The sequence below is a fragment of the Theropithecus gelada genome, chromosome 2 (assembly GCF_003255815.1).
Source record: "Theropithecus gelada isolate Dixy chromosome 2, Tgel_1.0, whole genome shotgun sequence".
NCBI classification, from domain to species: domain Eukaryota; kingdom Metazoa; phylum Chordata; class Mammalia; order Primates; family Cercopithecidae; genus Theropithecus; species Theropithecus gelada.
The window spans coordinates 134,638,800-134,658,226 of NC_037669.1; the positions used below are offsets into that span (position 1 = coordinate 134,638,800).

The following is a 19,427-nucleotide window of genomic DNA, read 5'->3' on the forward strand; positions in this document are numbered from 1 at the left end:
AAATATGTTTAAAACTATTGAAGCTCTAAAAGGAATTGAAAATATGAGAAAATAATAAGACATTGTCAAAAAGAAAAAGGCTAGGTGATTTTTTAAAAGAACCAAATATAACTTCTAGAATTAAAAGTTAATTGAAATTTTTAAGAGCTACAGGCATGGATTAAGTGGCAAATTAAGAAAAGCTGAAAAGAATATTAATGAACTGGAAGACAGATATAAGGAAATAATCTAAAATGTACTGCTTTTATGTTCAGTAATAGGATTCTCCAATCCTTTAATTGCTCAGGAGGATGATAAAAAAATTAATTAATTTTGCTTTGCTCAAAAATGTTCGTTATAATTTTAAGGACAGCTACCAAACGGACATAGGCATCCAAACAGAAGGAGCAGGGGGAATTTTTAAAGAAAGACTTGATCTATTAAAAAAAAAAAATCAATGAAGAAGGAAAGAAAAGAAGGAAAGAAGGATAAGTTAAAAGTACAATATTATTTGCTAAAACTAAATCAAAATATACCAATAATTACCATAAATGTTAATGAAACACATTTGCCAGTTAAGAGACAAATATTTCTGTTTGTCATATAGAAATATTTTAGGCTGGGTTCACGTTCAGAATCCCAGTACTTTGGGAGGCCAAAGTAGGAGGATCACTTGAGGCCAGGAGTTTGAGACCAGCCTGATCAACGTAGCAAGACCCTCATCTTGCACAAAAAATTTAAAAATTAGTCTGGTGTGGTGGTGTGCACCTGTAGTCTCAGCTACTCAGGAGGCTGAGGCAGGAGGCAGGAGGATCACTTGAGCCTGGGAGGTTGAGGCTGCAGTGAGCTATGATCACACCACTGCATTCCAGCCTGGGCGACAGAATGAGACCCTGAAAAAAAGAAAAGGAGAGAGAGAGAGAGAGAAGGAAAAAGAAAAGAAATATTTTAAAAATCCAGCTATACATCACTTACAAAAGCTACACATAAAACATAAAGTAGAAATGTTAAAAGTTAAAAACTTTAAATTGGAGGGGAGAAAGAGAACATATCAAGCAAGTACTATTCAAAAAAGCTAGCATAGCAATAGTAACATCATTAAAAAATAGACTTAGGCAAAAGAGGATAGTTAAAATTATGATACAAAGAAATACAGGAACGATACAAAGAATAGCAGGAAGATATCTCTGAATTATCTAGTAATATAGTTTCAAAAAATATAAACCAAAGATTGACAGAATTGCAGGGAGAAATGGGCAAATATCTAATCATGGAGGGAGATTTTAACATAACTGAGAAGTTCACCTATATCATAACTCATCATTCAAATGCCAAAAAACGCCTGCCAAAGGATACAGAAACTTAAACTACGTAATTTAAGGTTTGATATAATGAAATATATAGAATACTGCCCAGATAGTTCGATGAGCAAGTTCCACCAAACATTCAAGGAACACATAATCCCTATCTTACACAAATTGCTTCTGAGAATAGAGTGTTCAGGAATGTGCTAAATTCGTTTTACATGTCTACTAAGTATGATACCAAAAAGAGACAAGGACAATACAAGAAGGGAAAACTGCAACCTGTCTCATTAAGAATGTAGATGCAGGCCGGGCGCGGTGGCTCAAGCCTGTAATCCCAGCACTTTGGGAGGCCGAGACGGGCGGATCACGAGGTCAGGAGATGGAGACCATCCTGGCTAACACGGTGAAACCCCGTCTCTACTAAAAAATACAAAAAACTAGCCTGGCGAAGTGGCGGGCGCCTGTGGTCCCAGCTACTCGGGAGGCTGAGGCAGGAGAATGGCGTAAACCCGGGAGGCGGAGCTTGCAGTGAGCTGAGATCTGGCCACTGCACTCCAGCCTGGGCGACAGAGCCAGACTCAGTCTCAAAAATAAATAAATAAATAAATAAAAATAAAAAAAAGAATGTAGATGCAGCCGGGGACAGGGGCTCACGCCTGTAATCCCAGCACTTTGGGAGGCCGAGGCGGGCGGATCACGAGGTCAGGAGATGGAGACCATCCTGGCTAACACTGTGAAACCCCATCTCTACTAAAAGATACAAAAAACTAGCCGGGCGAGGTGGCGGGTGCCTGCAGTCCCAGCTACTCGGGAGGCTGAGGCAGGAGAATGGCGTAAACCCGGGAGGCGGAGCTTGCAGTGAGCTGAGATCTGGCCACTGCACTCCAGCCTGGGCGACAGAGCGAGACTCCGTCTCAAAAAAAAAAAAAAAAGAATATAGATACAATAGCTCTAATTAAAGTATTAGCCAAACAGACACAGCAATATGCATAAAAATACACATTATGCACAGCAATATGCATAAAAATATATCATTAGCAAGTTGAGTTTATTCTAAGACTGCAAGATTGATTAAATGTTAGAATAGCTGTTAATGTATTACATTAACAGTTTATAGGAGAAGCATAATCATATCAACAGATGAGAAAAATGTTTGATAAAATTCAACACTCAAAATAATCAAACTAGAAAGCAGACAGGAACTTACTTAAACTGAAAAAAACATAAATACCAAAACCTATAGAAACAGATACATATGTAATTGTAAATCCATGGTAACATACTTTTGAAAACAGGATTAACACAAGGATACCCGTGGACAGTGACTCTATTCATCGAAGCGTGTATTGGAAGTCCCTGCCCGTAAAGTAGGACATAAGGATATAAGGAGAAGAAACATAAGGATTAGGATGGAAAGAAATAAAGTTGTTATCATTTATCATGAGTGGATCATCCACATACAGAAAAATCTAAGAGACTCAAAAGACATTACTAATAAGAACTGAGCAACTTTTGTTGGATATAAGATCAACATACAAAAATCTATTGTTTTATTAATACTAGCACATAAATAGAAAACACCTTTGAAAATAAAGTTTTCATTTACAGTAGCAACAACAGCTATGGGATACCTAAGCAACAATTTAACATAAGACACAGCTAATTATAACACCTTATTTAACTGGTGTGAGATGGTATCTCATTGTGGTTTTGATTTGCATTTCTGTGATGGTGAGGGATGATGAGCATTTTTTCATGTGTCTATTGGCTGTATGAATGTCTTCTTTTGAGAAGTGTCTGTTCATATCCTTTGCCCACTTTTTGATGGGGTTGTTTGTTTTTTTCTTGTAAATTTGTTTGATTTCTTTGTAGGTTCTGGATATTAGCCCTTTGTCAGATGAGTAGATTGCAAAAATTTTCTTCCATTCTGTAGGTTGCATGTTCACTCTGATGGTAGTTTCTTTTGCTGTGCAGAAGCTCTTTAGTTTAATTAGATCCCATTTGTCAATTTTGGCTTTTGTTGCTGTTACTTTTGGTGTTTTAGACATGAAGTCCTTTCCCATGCCTATGTCCTGAATGGTATTCCCTAGGTTTTCTTCTAGGGTTTTTATGGTTTTAGGTCTCACATTTAAGTCTCTAATCCATCTTGATTTAGTTTTCCTATAAGGAGTAAGGCAAGGATCCAGTTTCAGCTTTCTACTTATGGCTAGCCAATTTTCCCAGCACCATTTATTAAATAAGGAATCCTTTCCCCATTTCTTGTTTTTGTCAGGTTTGTCAAAGATCAAATAGCTGTAGATGTGTGGTATTATTTCTGAGGACTCTGTTCTGTTCCATTGGTCTATATCTCTGTTTTGGTACCAGTACCATGCTGTTTTGGTTACCGTAGCCTTGTAATATAGCTTGAAGTCAGGTAGCATGATGCCTCCAGCTTTGTTCACACCAGTTAGAATGGCAATCATTAAAAAAATCAGGAAATGACAGGTGCTGGAGAGGATGTGGAGAAATAGGAACACTTTTACACTGTTGGTGGGACTGTAAGCTAGTTCAACCATTGTGGAAGACAGTGTGGTGATTCCTCAAGGATATAGAACTAGAAATACCATTTGACCCAGCCATCCCATTACTGGGTATATACCCAAAGGATTATAAATCATGCTGCTATAAAGACACATGAACACGTATGTTTATTGTAGCACTATTCACAATAGCAAAGACTTGGAATCAACCCAAATGTCCATCTATGACAGATTGGATTAAGAAAATGTGGCACATATACACCATGGAATACTATGCAGCCATAAAAAAGGATGAGTTCATGTCCTTTGTAGGGCACGACTCACAGTTGACTCACAGTTCCATGTGGCTGAGGAGGCGTCAGGAAACTTACGATCCTGTCAGAAAGCAAAGGCAAAACAAGGCACATCTTACATGGCAGCAGGAGAGAGGGAGAGTAAAGGGAAAACTGCCACTTTTAAACCATTAGATCTCATGAGAACTCCCTCACTATCACGAAAACAGCATGGATAAAATCATCCTAATGATACAACCTCCTCCCACCAGGACCCTCCCTCGACACGTGAGGATTACAATTCAAGATGAGATTTAGGTGGGGACACGGAGCCAAAGTATATCACTGGTTAAGCCAAGGAAACAAATTCTCTCCTAGAGCCTCCAGGAAGGAACCCAACCCTGGGCACACATTTGATTTTATGTTAGTGAGGCTTACGTCAGACTTCTGAACTACCGAAATATAAGATAATAAATTTGTGTTATTTTAGGCCACTAATTTTGAGGTAATTTCTAATGACAGCTATAGAAAATGAATACAACTACTTCACAAAGAAATTTTGGAACATCTACAAAGTCAACTCCTAGGGACATACCCAGTGCTTTGCCACTTAACTATGTGGTCCAGGGACCATCAGTGTCACCTGAGAGCTGGTTAGAAATTCAGACTCTCACACCCTACCTCCAACCTATTGAATCAACATCTGTGTTTTAAAGATATGCCCAGTGACTTCTAAGCACATTAGACTCAGAAACACTACCCTATGAAATATCTCTCATTTTTGCACAGAGACAGTTATTTCAGCATTATTGATTATAGCAACGAATAATAATAACCACATAATGTCTTTCAATCACAGAGTGTATATAAATAAGTTGTTGCATATTTATACATTGGAATAACACATGGCTGTTAGAATAAATGAAGGAGAGCTTCTTGGAGGTACAACTTCTACAAAATGTTGAATAGAAAAAAAATAAGTTGCAAAGGGATATGTAGAGTATGATGGTATTCATGTAAAATTTTAAAACATCAAAAACCATACTATAAAATGTTTATTGATACATACGCATGTAATTAAAGTGTAAAAATACTTATGGAGATCATAAATACTACCTTTAGGATGATGGTTGCCTCTGGGGAGAAAAGGAAACAAATGGGATGAAAAGCAATTATGATATAAGGTTAAGTTTTGACAAATCTGGTTGGTAGGCACACCAATGCTGCTTATATTATTGCCTACAATTGTTTGATGACTTGAACTATTTCATAATTTAAAAGAAGGTATTATTTACTAATGGAATTTATAAGATTTCTGCAAAAGTTCTGCATTTATTTTTGTATTATTTGATTGAAATTCAAGTCAGCTGAAAATGACTAATCTAGGGTTTTTCCCTTCAAGGCTCCCAGGGCCTGTAGTGAGTTTTGTAACAAAATGCCACACCATAGTTTCCTGTCTTAGATGGCAACTACAGTCCCTTTTAACGTGACCATTTTTAGCAGTTGATCAGTATGTCCTCATAACTAAGTTCTATGATCTAATGTGGGCTGTACAAATTGGGTATTGCATTAAAAAATTTCCTGATCTTTTAAGGAGACACTCATAGTAAAATAAACAAAAAACAAAGCAAATTGTTGAAAATTAAATTATTGAAAATAAATACTGTTGAACACAACATTTTAAAGAAAACTGTAAATATTTCCAACAATTTGTATTCTGGAGAACATGATAAAACCTGTTTTGGACTTATTCTATGAACTACATGTGGGGAAAAAAATTCTCATTTTTTATTGTCTCCCAAATTCATTCAGTTTTATCCAGAATCACACTTTCATTAAATTTAGATATTGATATTCTGAAAATTCTGGCCTTCTTTCTTTAATAATTGTCTTTTATATATAGGCATGTTCCTACCATTTAATGAAGGTCCATATATGTGTAATTCATGCTTATTTGATTCTTTCTGTATATGGCTTCTATATACAAAGCCAAATTTAAAGTAAAAGTAAATAGAGTCAAGAAAATTATTGTTCAAGAAATCCCTAGAAACAATTCCCCTGAGACATTTAAGTACTTGTGAGGATTTTGAGAAAAAAAATCCATACCATAAAGTGATAAGCAGATGTTGCCCATATGTTGATTGCAGATAAGTTTCTATACCTTATGTAATATATTTCTTGAGGTTTGGCATTATAAATCTAGTTGTCCATACATATCTTTGAGGAAATTATGTGTGACAAACCAGCTGAGGCTAAACTTCCCTTGAAATAGTGCAGAAATTGTGGATTTAAATTTGCATTACTACTTCTTAAACTATTCATAAAATAAGCATAGTTTCTGTATGTGAGTTGACTAAATTATGATTCTGTATCTTCCAGGAATGTGAATTAATTCCTCTGCACTTTTTCTGTTGTTCAGTTTCATTTAGGTCCATGATTATAGCACTGCTTAGCTTTCATTTAAACATCATACAAATTTTGTTTATCATCAGTAATTCTTTACTGGAACTGTTTCCTTCAAAAGGGTGTGGTCTGATTACTGTCAGAGTTCCTCTATCCCCATGGTGCATTACTCAGGAAAATTTTTCATTAGTTAATGGTGCTGATTATATCATAAAATATTTCCTTTTGTGGAATCAGAGTAAATCACATTTTAATCTCAGAATAAGGTACCACGTTATTTTTAGTAAAAGAATTGGCCATCAGTCTGTGCTATTTAATATGTAAGTGCCAATATTATTACATTGGTAATAATGTTATTTCTGTTGCTCATGGCTTGATAAAGTCATCATTTCCTTTATTGCTCCCTTAACAGGTAACACCATGTTGTTGAGAGTGTTACCTGCTGTGTATGAAAAGCAGCCTCAGCCAATTAATAGACACCTGACAGAACTCCTGGCCTTGATGTCTCAGCTGGAACAGCCAGAACAGTACCATCTACTACGGCTTTTGCATGTAGCAGCAAAGAAAAAACAACTCGAGGTAAAAAGTACATTGTATATGTCATGGTCCACGCAACCAGGCATGTTTCTTTGTGTGTGAACAGCATATGTGCTTAGGATTTCCTGTCTCATACATTTATACATGTCCATTTTTAAGTGAAAGCACTCATCTACTTATTATATTTGTATAATGAGAAATTGGCTCATGAAATTATGGAGGCTAAGAAGTCCCATCTGTCATCTGCAAGCTAGATGCCAAGGAAAACCAGTGGCATAATTTCAATTCAAGTCTGAAAGCCTGAGAACTGGAGAGCCGATGGCATAAGTTACAGTCTGAGGACAGGAGAGACCAATGTTCCAGCTCACAAAATCAGGCAGAGAGAGTAAATTCTCTCTTCCTCCACCTTTTTGTTCTTTTCAGGCCCTCAGAGAATTGGATGAGGCCCACCCATATTGCAGGGGCAATCTGCTTTATTTAGTCAATCCATTAAAATGTTAATCTCATCTGAAATCATCCTCACAGACACACCCAGAAATAATGTTTAATAAAATACTTGGGTGCCCCATGACCCATTCATATTGACATATAAAATTAACCATCACAGGCCAAGCATGGTGGCTCGTGCCTGTAAGCTCAATATTTTGGGAGGCTGAGGTGCGTGAATCACTTGAGGCCAGTCTGAACAACATGGTGAAACTCTGTCTATACAAAAAATACAAAACTTAGCAGGGCATGGAGGAGGCACCTGTAGTCCTAGCTACTCAGGAGGCTGAGGTGGGAGAATCACCTGAGCCAGGGAAATTGAGGCTACAGTGAGCCAAAATCATGCCACTGCACTCCAGCCTGGGTGACAGAGTGAGACCCTGTCTTAAAAATAAAGACATAAATAAATAAAAATTAAAAATTAAAAAATTAACCATACAGATACAGTAATGAAAAGCAACAAATGGGCCAGGCAGAGTAATGGCTCATGGCTGTAATCCTAGCACTTTGGGAGCCTGAGGTGGGTGGATCAGAAGGTCAGGAGTTCAAGACCAGCCTGGCCAAGATGGTGAAACCCTGTCTCTATTAAAAATACAAAAATTAGGCTGAGTTCAGTAGCTCATGCCTGTAATCCCAGCACTTTGGGAGGCTGAGGCAGGCAGATCACGAGGTCAGGAGTTCAACCAACATGACCAACATGGTGAAACCCTGTCTCTACTAAAAATACAAAAACTAGCTGGGCATGGTGGTGCATGCCTGTTATTCCAGCTAGTCAGGAGGCTGAAGCAGGAGAATCACTTGAACTCAGGAGGCAGAAGTTGCACTGAGCCAAGATTGTACCACTGCACTCCAGCCTGGGCAACAGAGCAAGACTCTGTCTCAAAAAAATAAAAAATATAAAGAAGAATTAGCCGGGTGTGGTGGCAGGAGCCTGTAATCCCAGCTACTCCGGAGGCTGAGGCAGGAGAATCGCTTGAACCCAGGTGACAGAGGTTGCAGTGAGCTGAGATCGAGCCACTGAACTCCAGCCTGGGTGATACAGTGAGACTCTGTCTCAAAAAACACAAAACAAACAAAAAAAAGGCAAGAGATGTGCGAATCTGTAGCTATTGTAGAATGGCGTTAAAGAAAGTTTAATGTCATCATGCAGTTCTAGGAATCTGTAGTTTCTCAGGTAAGACCAAGAGAAAGAACTATACTTAACTTTATTTGTGAATTAATCAGCCTATGGTGAGAGCAAAGGTTCATTTCTCAGATAGCAAATCAGTTATTGTTCTTTGGATTCAAGTAGAATATTATAACAATTAGGATGCTTATGATTATCAGTAATAGAACACCCAAACCACAATAGTTTCATCAATGATAGGAATTTATAGCTAATGTGATGGGAAAATAATCAGATGAGGTTTGGTTCAAAAATAATATGAACAAACAACTTCTCTATTTTGATTTCTCAGATTTGACTTCTAGGCTTCCATTTTCCACAGGCTTTCTCCTTGTCATTTCCAAATAGGTGCTAGGGGCTGTCTTGGCACTATGCTTCTCCTGCATCTATCACTGCCACCAGCAGCCAACAGAAGTCTTGATATTCTGTCTGTTTAGGATACATGCTCTACCTCTAGAGCTTCTCTTGAACTGGAGGATACACAGACAGAAACTAGAGGCTGCCAGGAAGAGGGAATTCGAAATGGATTTTGGAGAGTACCAATGTGTTATTCTGTTTTCATGCTGCTGATAAAGACATACCCAAGACTGGGAAGAAAAGAGATTTAATTCGACTTACAGTTCCACATGGCTGGGGAGGCCTCAGAATCATGGCAGGAGACAAAAAGCACTCCTTACATGGTGGCAGGAAGAGAAAATGAGAAACCCCATGCAAAAGCAGACAACCCTGATAAAACCTTCAGATCTCATGAGACTTATTCACTACCAGGAGAACAGTATGGGGGAAACCACCCCCATAATGCAAATTATCTTCCACTGCATCCCTCCCACAACATTTGGGCATCATGGGAGTACAATTCAAGATGAGATTTTGGTGGGGACACTGAGCCAAACCATAACACTACATCCCTGGCCCATCCAAATCTCATTTCCTCACGTTTCAAAACCAACCATGCCTTCCCAGCAGTCCCTCAAAGTCTTAACTCATTTCAGCATTAACACAGTCCAAAATCCACAGTCCAAAATTTCATCTAAGATAAGGCAAGTGCCTTCTGCCTATGAGCCTGTAAAATCAAAAGCAAGTTACATTGGATAAATACAACTGTTCCAAATGGGAGAAATTGGTCAAAGCCAGGGGCTACAGGTCCCATGCAAGTCTGAAATCCAGCAGGGCACTCAAATATTAAAGCTCCGAAATGACCTCCATTGACTCCATGTCTCGCATCTGAGTCACACCAATGCAGGGGTTCTTCGGCAGCTCCACCCCTGTGACTTTTCAGGGTACAGCCTCCCTCCTGGCTGCTTTCACAGGCTGGTGCCCCGGTAGGGACTCTGTGTGGAGGCTCTGACCCCACATTTCCCTTCTGCACTGCCTTAGGAAAGGTTCTCCATGAGAGCCCTGCCCCTGAAGCAAACTTTTGTCTGGACATCCAGGCATTTCCATACAGCCTCTGAAATCTAGGCAGAGGTTCCCAAACCTCAATTCTTGACTTTTGTGTACCTGCAGGCTCAACACCTCATGGAAGTTGTCAAGGCTTGGGGTTTGCACCCTCTGAAGTCATGGCCCGAGCTGTACTTTGGCCCCTTTCAGTCACAGTGAGAGTGTCTAGGACACAGGGCACCAAGTCCCTAGACTGCTCACAGCATGGGGGCCCTGGGCCTTGCCCATGAAACCATTTTTTCCTCCTAGGTCTCTGGGCCTGTGATGGGAGGGGCTGCCATGAAGACCTCTGACATGCCTTGGACACATTTTCCCCATTGTCTTGGGGATTAACATTTGGCTCCTTGTTACTTATGCAAATTTCTGCAGCCAGCTTGAATTTCTCCTCAGAAAATGGGTTTTTCTTTTCTATCACATTATCAGGCTGCAAATTTTCCAAACTTTTATGCTCTACTTCCCTTATAAAACTGAATGTCTTTAACAGCACCCAAGTCACCTCTTGAATGCTTTGCTGCTTAGAAACTTATTTGCCAGATACCCTAAATCATCTCTCTCAAGTTCAAAGTTCCAGAAATCCCTAGGGCAGGGGCAAAATGCTACCAGTCTTTTTGCTAAAACGTAACAAGCATCACCTTTGCTGTAGTTTCCAATAAGTTTCTCATCTCCATCTGAGACCACCTCAGCCTGGACCTTACTGTCTATATCCCTTTCAGTGTTTTGGTCAAAGCTGTTCAACAAGTCTCTAGGAAGTTCCAAATTTTCCCACATTTTCCTGTTTTCTTCTGAACCCTCCAAACTGTTCCAACTGCTGCCTGTTACCCAGTTTCGAAGTCACGTCCAAGTTTTCAGGTGTCTTTTCAGCAACGCCCCACTCTACTGGTACCAATTTACTGTATTAGTCAGTTTTCATGCTGCTGATAAAGACATACCCAAGACTGGGAAGAAAAAGAGGTTTAATTCGACTTACAGTTCCACATGGCTGGGAAGGCCTCAGAATCATGGTGGGAGGCAAAAGGCACTTCTTACATGGTGGCAGTAAGAGAAAATGAAGCCTCTCATTTTCGGATACCCCTGATAAAACCATCAGATCTCATGAGACTTATTCTCTACCATGAAAAACGTTTGGGGGAAACTGCCCCCATTATTCAAATTATCTCCTACTAGGTCCCTCCCACAACATGTGGAACTTATGGGAGTACAATTCAAGATGAGATTTGGGTGAGGACACAGAGCCAAACCATATCAACCAACATGTGTGCCCAGTGAATATGAATGGTTAGCCCAAGGTTATTCAATTATGGTTGTCCCATTTCTTTATAATTTCGCTATCCACCACTTGAAAAAAAATCAATGCTAAAGTGAAGACTGGAACATTTGTATTCAACATCCAAATTATTCAAAGAAAAGCAAGAAAGAATAGTTGTATGCATAATTAGCTACAATAGACTGCAAGCTCCTTTGACAAGAAATGATTTCTTCTTTCCTCTGTATCTTAGACTTTTCCACAGTATCTGATAGTGCTCAATAAATATTCATAAAACCAAACTGAGAACAAAGATAGAACCAAATTAAACAAGGTGATAAATGCTTTGCAAATGGCATAAACAGAGAGAGGGGGTAATGAATTCTATTTTAGGGGGAAATAGATGCCATGAAGTCCCACAAAGGGAGTGACATCAGAGCCATACCCTGAAAAATGCATCCTTTTATGTGGATGATTCAGAGCTGGGAATCTTGGATATTGGAGAGCAGAATTCACAGGAAGCTTCAGGAGATGAGACCAACAAGGATGACCAATGCCTGGGCCTCAATCCCAGGGGTTTTGGTTCAGTAGGTTCAGTAGACACAATTGGGGACCCAACTGTGTCTTTTTTACAAGTACCCATATGGTGCTGCTGCTGTTGCTTCAAGGGACCACACTTTGAGTAGCAAGGCTAGAGCTCAGGCAGAGGACTGGGGAGTTCTATGTTATTGGTATGCACTGTCCCTGTTGCCCCTAGAGCAATATGTCATTATTTTTGCAAGACTGTTTCTTTTGGTGCATGATAAACTCCTTAAGGTACATAGGACTCTTATCTACATATTCATATGCACTCCCTAGTGTAGTGCTGGGTCACATAGTATGATGTGAATACAAAGTTATTGAATTAAGAAATGAACAAATTAACAAGAGACAAAAAGAGTGAAGACATGAAGAACCAGGAAAATTCATGCTGTGAAAGGGGAAAAAGTGGCTCAACAGGGTTAAGGTCTAGAGAAGTAAAAAAGACAAGAGGCAGGCATTGACCTTGGATTTGGCAATTGGGGCTCATCAGTTGTATCTTTTTTACAAAAGGCAGCATTTGTGAGGTGGAGTGGGAGAAGTCAGTCATTTATTGTGGATTGCATGTGGAAGGGAAGGTTAGGAAAGGACCATATGAGTATGGACTGCCAATTCAGGAAGTTTAGAAGAAACAAGGAGGGTTAAAGACACAATAAGAATAAGGGATTGAAGATGCGAGAGGAAATAGGAGACAGAACAAGGTGCTGGAGGAAGATGGGGAATGTATTCCAGAGCACAAGTGAGAGAACCAATTTTGGAAAGGACTGAGGACAGAAAGGATGAGCAAAACTGCCATAGAGTTTGGGTTGAGGAGTGGAGTTGAAGGATTATTGGATCACCTAGAACAGAGGTCTCCAACTGGGGAAATAACTGGGCAGCTTCCACTTCCACTGTAGAGAAGGCTAACAGAGGAGGAGTTTTCTCAGTGCTGGTCCCAGCAGGCAGGGGAGGGTGGACAATAGCACTAATAGTGACTGAGCTCATACCATGTACCAGGCACTATGTAGGTGTATCACAGACGTCTCATTTATTTCCCACAACAAGCTTTTTATTTTATAAATAGACAAGCCAAAGTTTGGAGAGGTTATTAAGAACAGTGGTGGTACCAAAGGGTGACTTGGTGGCTGAGGTGGCTTTTCACATGCACTTCATCTTTATCAGCCTTTCAACTTTCATGTCCCCCACTGACCATCAGAGTCATACTACCTTCCCTAAAACCATCCTAAAACCATCTGGGCCTCACACTAGCTAGGTCACTTTCCCAAAGCCAGATAGATCAGGCCAAGCTGCAATACAAACCCAGTCTAATTCCAACCAATGAAATCTTTTGACCTCAACACACTAAAGAATCAAGGCTGTAAGGCTGTGGCTTGTGAAGCAAATGAAAGTTCCAGAAGATACAGGAGAAGGTGAGGAAGAGAGGGCAGTTGGAGCGTGGCTAGACAAGAGAAGGAGAGTAAACAAAATGAGGAGAGGGTGAACTCATGTTCTGCTAGGTATTGTGGGTGCTGCATGTGGATCCCAGAACAAAGAGGCCAGGGTTTAGGGAGCACCTAGAGTGATGTGGATGGACCCCACCAATACCGGGATCCTACCTGGGGAGAAGAAGTTGTAATGGAGGGGGGGATTGTGGAGTCCCATTTCCTGTCAGCCCTACCTTCATGGCAAAGCGGCCTCTCCACTTGCCTCCCTCAGCTCTTCATGCTCTGTTCCTGCTGCCAGCACCCCTAGAACTAGAGTGCACCCTTGATTTCAAAGGGTCTGTCACCACAGGTGGTACAATACAGAAACCACCTGATTCACCTTCTCTCTCACCCCTTCCTTAATTAGACAGTGAGCAAGGGAGATGGAAGGATATGTGGAGAAATGGTTTACTGAGAAGGGAAATAAGTGGCGACAACCAGAAATTTAGACTGAAGCTTTCAAGTTAAGCCTAATTCATTTCAGGCAAAAGAGGAAGCTAAATAAGGAGACTTTGACTTCATGAAACTGGAATTCAAGTAAAGCTTCTGTTCCTGCATTAAAGCATTCCTGATGCTGTGTAACTTGGAGGTAAACTGAGTGGGCTCCCTAGGGAAGGCAATGTGCAGGGATGTTTCATGTGTCCCAAATGCCCTTCTCACTACTCACCCTCTGTGACCTGGGATAACATGGTTTTCCAGGGCTGGAGGATCAACAGTTGGCCCTTGAAAAAAAATTTCTCTACATAAAGCTGACTAGTCCATGAGACTGTGACGGTAGCCTCGCTTCAACATCCACGTATCTGTGAGCTCCAGGATGTGGCTAACTGAGTAGGTGGGTCCCCTTCCTCCATCATTGCCCTCTGGGCATCCTACTTTTCAGGACACTATCCTTGTCAGATGGGAGGAGGCAGTTCCTGGCTAGTAATTTATACCTGGTACCTCCAGAGAATTCTCAGGATCCATTTATGGAAAAAGGCTGGATGGTCAGTTTTTTGAGTGGCCTTTGTGAGAATCAAGTCTGTAATCTTGGCTGCTGTAAACCATGCTGTAGTCTAGCCAATGAAAGGAACAGAGTTTAGTTACACATATAAGCACATCTGTTGTTATCCCTGGGACATTAGCTTCTAGCCCCAAGCACACAGCAATGAGTGGCAGGAAGTGGCAAGGGCAGTCTTCCGGTGATGAATGTTCAGACACAGAGGAGCTGCTTTTGTGATGTGTTCCCTAGAGGAGAGAATTATTTTCTAGGATTTTCACACAACAATGTAGAGCATTTCTATTCACACACCTAACCGAGGCCAACAATACTCAGGGTCACTTTTGGTATTTATTTAAAATAAGAAGTCATTTACAGAATGTTAAGAAGATGGAGTGCTGGAATATATAGACTGTTCTTAAATTTAGAGCAGAACTATGGTTTTTGGAATATATAATATATTTCAGTACGGTGGGAATTAGTAAATAAAAAGAATGGCAGTCATTTTGTAGATTTCTAGAGATTAGTAGATTCTTAATGCTAGCCAAAGTAATTACAAGATAAAACTGGGCATGAAGACTAATTGAAGAGAAAGTGTGTGCCAACACACATGTGTGTGCATAATTGCTCTTTTGTTTTTTCTCCTTCAACTTTTAAGTTCTGGGGTACATGGGCAGGATGTGCAGGTCTATTACACAGGTAAATGTGTGCCATGGTGGTTTGCTGCACAGATCAACCCATCACCTGGTTATTAAGCCAAGCACGCATTAGCTATTCTACCTGATTCTCTCCCTCCCCCTAGCCTCCCAACAGGCCCCAGTGTGTGTTGCTCCACCCTTCCCACATCATATGCTTGTATTCTCATCGTTCACCTCCCACTTATAAATGAGAATATGTGGTGTTTGGTTTTCTGTTTCTGCATTAGTTTGCTGAGTATAGTGGTTTCCAGCTCCATCCATGTCCCTGCAAAGGACATGATCTTGTTCCTTTTTATGACTGCATAGTAGTCCATGGTATATATGTGCCACATTTTCTTTATCCAGTCTATCATTGATGGGTACTTGGGTTGACCCCATGTCTTTGGTATTGCAAATGGTGCTGCAATGAACATACGCATGCATGTATCTTTATAATAGAATGATTTATATTCCTTTGGGTATATACGCACTAATGAGATTGCTGGGTCAAATGCTATTTCTGGTTCTGGGTCTTTGAAGAATCACCACATTATCTTCCAAAATGGTTGAACTAATTTACATTCCCACCAATAGTGTAAAAATGTTCCATTTTCTCCACAACCTCGCCAGCATTTATTTCTTCTTGACTTTTTAGTAACTGCTATCCTGACTGGCATGGGACAGTATCTCATTGTGGTTTTGATTTGAATTTCTCTAATGATCAGCGATGTTGAGCTTTTTTTCATGTTTGTTGACCACAAGAACGTCTTCTTTTGAGAAATGGCTGTTCACATTCTTTGCCCACTTTTTAATTGGGTTGTTTGTTTTTTTTCTTGCAAATTTGTTTAAGTTCCTTGTAGATTCTGGATATTAGACCTTTATCAGATTGATAGATTGCAAAAATCTTCTCCCATTCTATAGATTTTCTGTTCACTCTAATGATAGTTTCTTTTGCTGTGCAGAAGCTCTTTAATTAGATCCCATTTGTCAATTTTTGCTTCTCTTGCAATTGCTTTTGATGTTTTCATCATGAATCTTTGCCTGTGCCTATGTCCTGAATAGTATTGCCTCGATTTTCTTCTAGAGTTTTGATCGTTTGGGGTTTTACATTTAAGTCTTTAATCCATCTTGAGTTAATTTTTGTATAAGGCGTAAGGAACGGGTCCTGTTTCAGTTTTCTGCATATGGTTGGTCACTTCTCCCAGCACAGTTTATTGAATAGAAAATCCTTTCCCCCTTGCTTGTTTTTGTCAGGTTTGTTGAAGATCAAATGATTGTAAATGTGCAGTCTTATTTCTGAGATCTCTATTCTGTTCCATTGGTCTGTGTGTCTGTTTTTGTACCAGTACTCTGCTGTTTTGGTTACTGCAGGCTTGCAGTTTAGTATGAAGTTGGGTAGTATAATGCCTCCAGTTTTATTCTTTTTGCTTAGGATTGTCTTGGCTATTTAGGCTCTTCCTTGGTTCCAAATGAATTTTAAAGTAGTTTTTTCTAATTCTGTGAAGGTCAGTGGTAGTTTCATAAGAATAGCATTGAATCTGTAAATTGCTTTGGGCAGTATGGCCATTTTCACAATATTGATTCTTCCTATCCATGACCATGGAATGTTTTTCCATTTGTTTGTGTCCTCTCTGATTTTCTTGAGCAGTGGTTTGTAGTACTCCTTGAAGAGGTCCTTCACTTCTCTTGTTAGCTGTATTCCAAGGTATTTTATTCTCTTTGTAGCAATTGTGAATGGGAATTTATTCATGATTTGGCTCTTTGCTTGCCTGATGTTGGTGTATAGGAATGCTAGTGATTTTTGCATATTGATTTTGTATCCTGAGACTTTAATTGCTCAAAAAATTTATTCTTTACATAAGATTTGAAATGTTATTGCTGTAAATTAAGTTATGGCACTGTCTTCAGATGGCCATATCCTCAAGGTGTACATGGTCTGGGAGATGTATCTATAAAACTTCAATGACAAAATGCCAAACTCGTAAATAGACTGCTGTGGGAGCATGGAAGAGGAAGTGACTAATCCTACCCAGGAAAAACCAGGGAATTCAGGGCCGAGGCCCTATGCTGGGCTACTTGGTTTAGAGCATTCTGTTTGGGCCCTCCTTTACTTGCACCCCCAGTTCCCACCCACTCTTTTGCCCACTAAACTCAGTTCAGGTAACTGAGACCTTGGAATTCCTTTCCCAGGTATCTCAAACCTGCTTCCAGGACTTGTGAATACTTGGTCCTTGGGTCTGTTCTCCTGAGAACAAGCCATGCCAACAGTTGACCCCATATTCTTGAGAGGTGGCCTAGAAGAGCTTACATGTGTGGACTGGGGTGTTCACATGCAGGGCAAAGCCGGGGTGGAAATAGAAGAGAAGGTATGGGACAAGGAATGGGGACTGGGAGACATCTCTCCTTATTTTCTCTCCAGAGGTCAAATGTTCTAAATTCAAATCAAGTATCACAGATTGTTAGAAAGGCACATTTGTCAGGGAGGAGGATAGAACATTTTATATAGTGGCTGAGTATTTGTGGTGTGAAGGACTCTGCTTGTACCCTAGTGTCAGGTCCTGCATGTGTTAGGGTGGGTGGAGAGAAGATTTCCCAGAAGTAGAGATTTGAGATCAAATTTGAAAGTACAAGATTTCTCTCTGTGTTCAAGCCACTGTGGGTGATCAGTGCCATGTAACTGGGTCATAGGGGAAGAGTCTGCAGATAGGCTCATCAAAAAAGACACCGGAGTCTGGAATACCATGGCTCTGGAATTTTATCCATGGGCCATGAGAAAATTTTGAAAGTCTCTAAGAGAAACCTGAGGTGATCAGATCGGAGTTTGAGGGCTATGAGTCTGGTGGCAGTGAGGAGCCTGAACAGAAGGGAGAGAGATTTGAGGCAACAAGGCCAGTTTGGTAGCTTTTTCAGCTGTCCATGGTTTACAGCCTGAACAAAGTCCATGTTAGCTTGCTCTCTGCAGCCAGAATCTTATTCTTAGTGGCTACTTGGCTCTCATTGAAGCCCACCATTCCCTGCATCAGGCAGGCAGCTCTCAATGAGGAAGCACTGAAGACACCAGCCTAAGGAAATGCCCTATGTTTGGAAAATAAAATTCCTTCTAATCCAAGAATAATCTATCTAAAACCCAAAGCAGACTTGTCTCTCATGTGTGGATAAACTTCAAGAAATATCTATCTTTTCTATCATCGTAACAAACTTTAGGCTATTCGGAATTCAGAGTAAAAAATATCAACTTTTGTTGAATTTGTAAAATTGTTATTATTTAATTTACATTGTTCAGGGCTTCTCTTCCCTTGCTCTTTCTGTGGATTCAACTATGCCCAAGTGTATGTATTTGCCTTGAGCATCTTTCTTTCTCTTTCTGTCTTCTTTCTTTTCTTTTCTTTCTTTCTTTCCTTCTTTCTTTCTTTCTTTTTCTTCCGTCCCTCCTTCCATCCTTCCTTTCCTTTCTTCCTTCCTTCCTCTCTTCCTTCCTCCCTCCCTCTTTCTTTCTTTCTTTCCTTCCTTCCTTCCTTCCTTCCTTCCTTCCTTCTTTCCTTCTTTCTTTCTTTCTTTCTTTCTTTCTTTCTTTCTTTCTTTCTTTCTTTCTTTCTTTCTTTCTTTTCTTTCTTTTCTCTCTTTTCCTTCCTTCCTTCACTTCTTCTTTTTCTTTCCTTCTTAATTGTTCTTTATGGGACAACAGCTAAAACCCATGCTATGTAGCTTGGGACGTATTGCTGAAGTTTAAATTTTAAAGTAAAAGTGGCATGAGAGAAGCACATGTCACAAAGACCTTGGTGTTCAGGAAACAGGACCTGAAGAGTAAGGACTGGGAAATGAAACTTTATAGAATGGGGCAGGAAATGTGCAAGCATTTTTCATTGCTAAAAACATGAGGTTAAGTATGTTGCCCTGACCTGGAGCAGCTGGCTGACACTTCTGCCATATATGCCAGGGACCTTGCATGGCTTCTCCTGAAGAACATACAATTGCTTCCTAATGCACAGGCAGCATTTCTAGAACTGTGCATTCGTATATGCTATTTACCAGAATCTAGCCCTATTCTTTCCTCCAAAAGTACTGGATATGAATCTGAAGTTTAAATCTCTATATAGGATAATTTTAATTATCTAGAAACTTTCTTCTTTTATGTTCTTGTTAGTTGTTTTGTAGTAATACATGACAGTATATGTTTAAACATTGTGTACAACTCTTTACTATGGGGTGGGGGAGATGTTTTATTCAGATGTCACTCTATACAAATTAGATTTATCTTCCTTTGATTTGTTGCTCAAAAACTTATTAACTCACCTTCTGGATAAGCTCTGTGTAAGGCATTAGGTGTCCAATGGTGTACAAGATAGGGATGATGCTTAACCTTGTGGAGCTTTCAATCCAG

General features: G+C 39.9%; 1 protein-coding gene across 3 annotated transcripts in view; it reads left to right on the forward strand.

Annotated features, from left to right (window-relative positions):
• The window catches only part of VEPH1 (ventricular zone expressed PH domain containing 1), a 246,174-nt gene that overhangs the window by 75,577 nt on the left and 151,170 nt on the right, over positions 1-19,427 (forward strand). For all 3 annotated transcript variants that reach the window (XM_025377014.1, XM_025377016.1, XM_025377017.1), the window contains one exon: positions 6,893-7,059. In XM_025377014.1, coding sequence (XP_025232799.1) covers positions 6,893-7,059 — 167 coding nt within the window. The remainder of the gene's footprint in view (positions 1-6,892; positions 7,060-19,427) is intronic.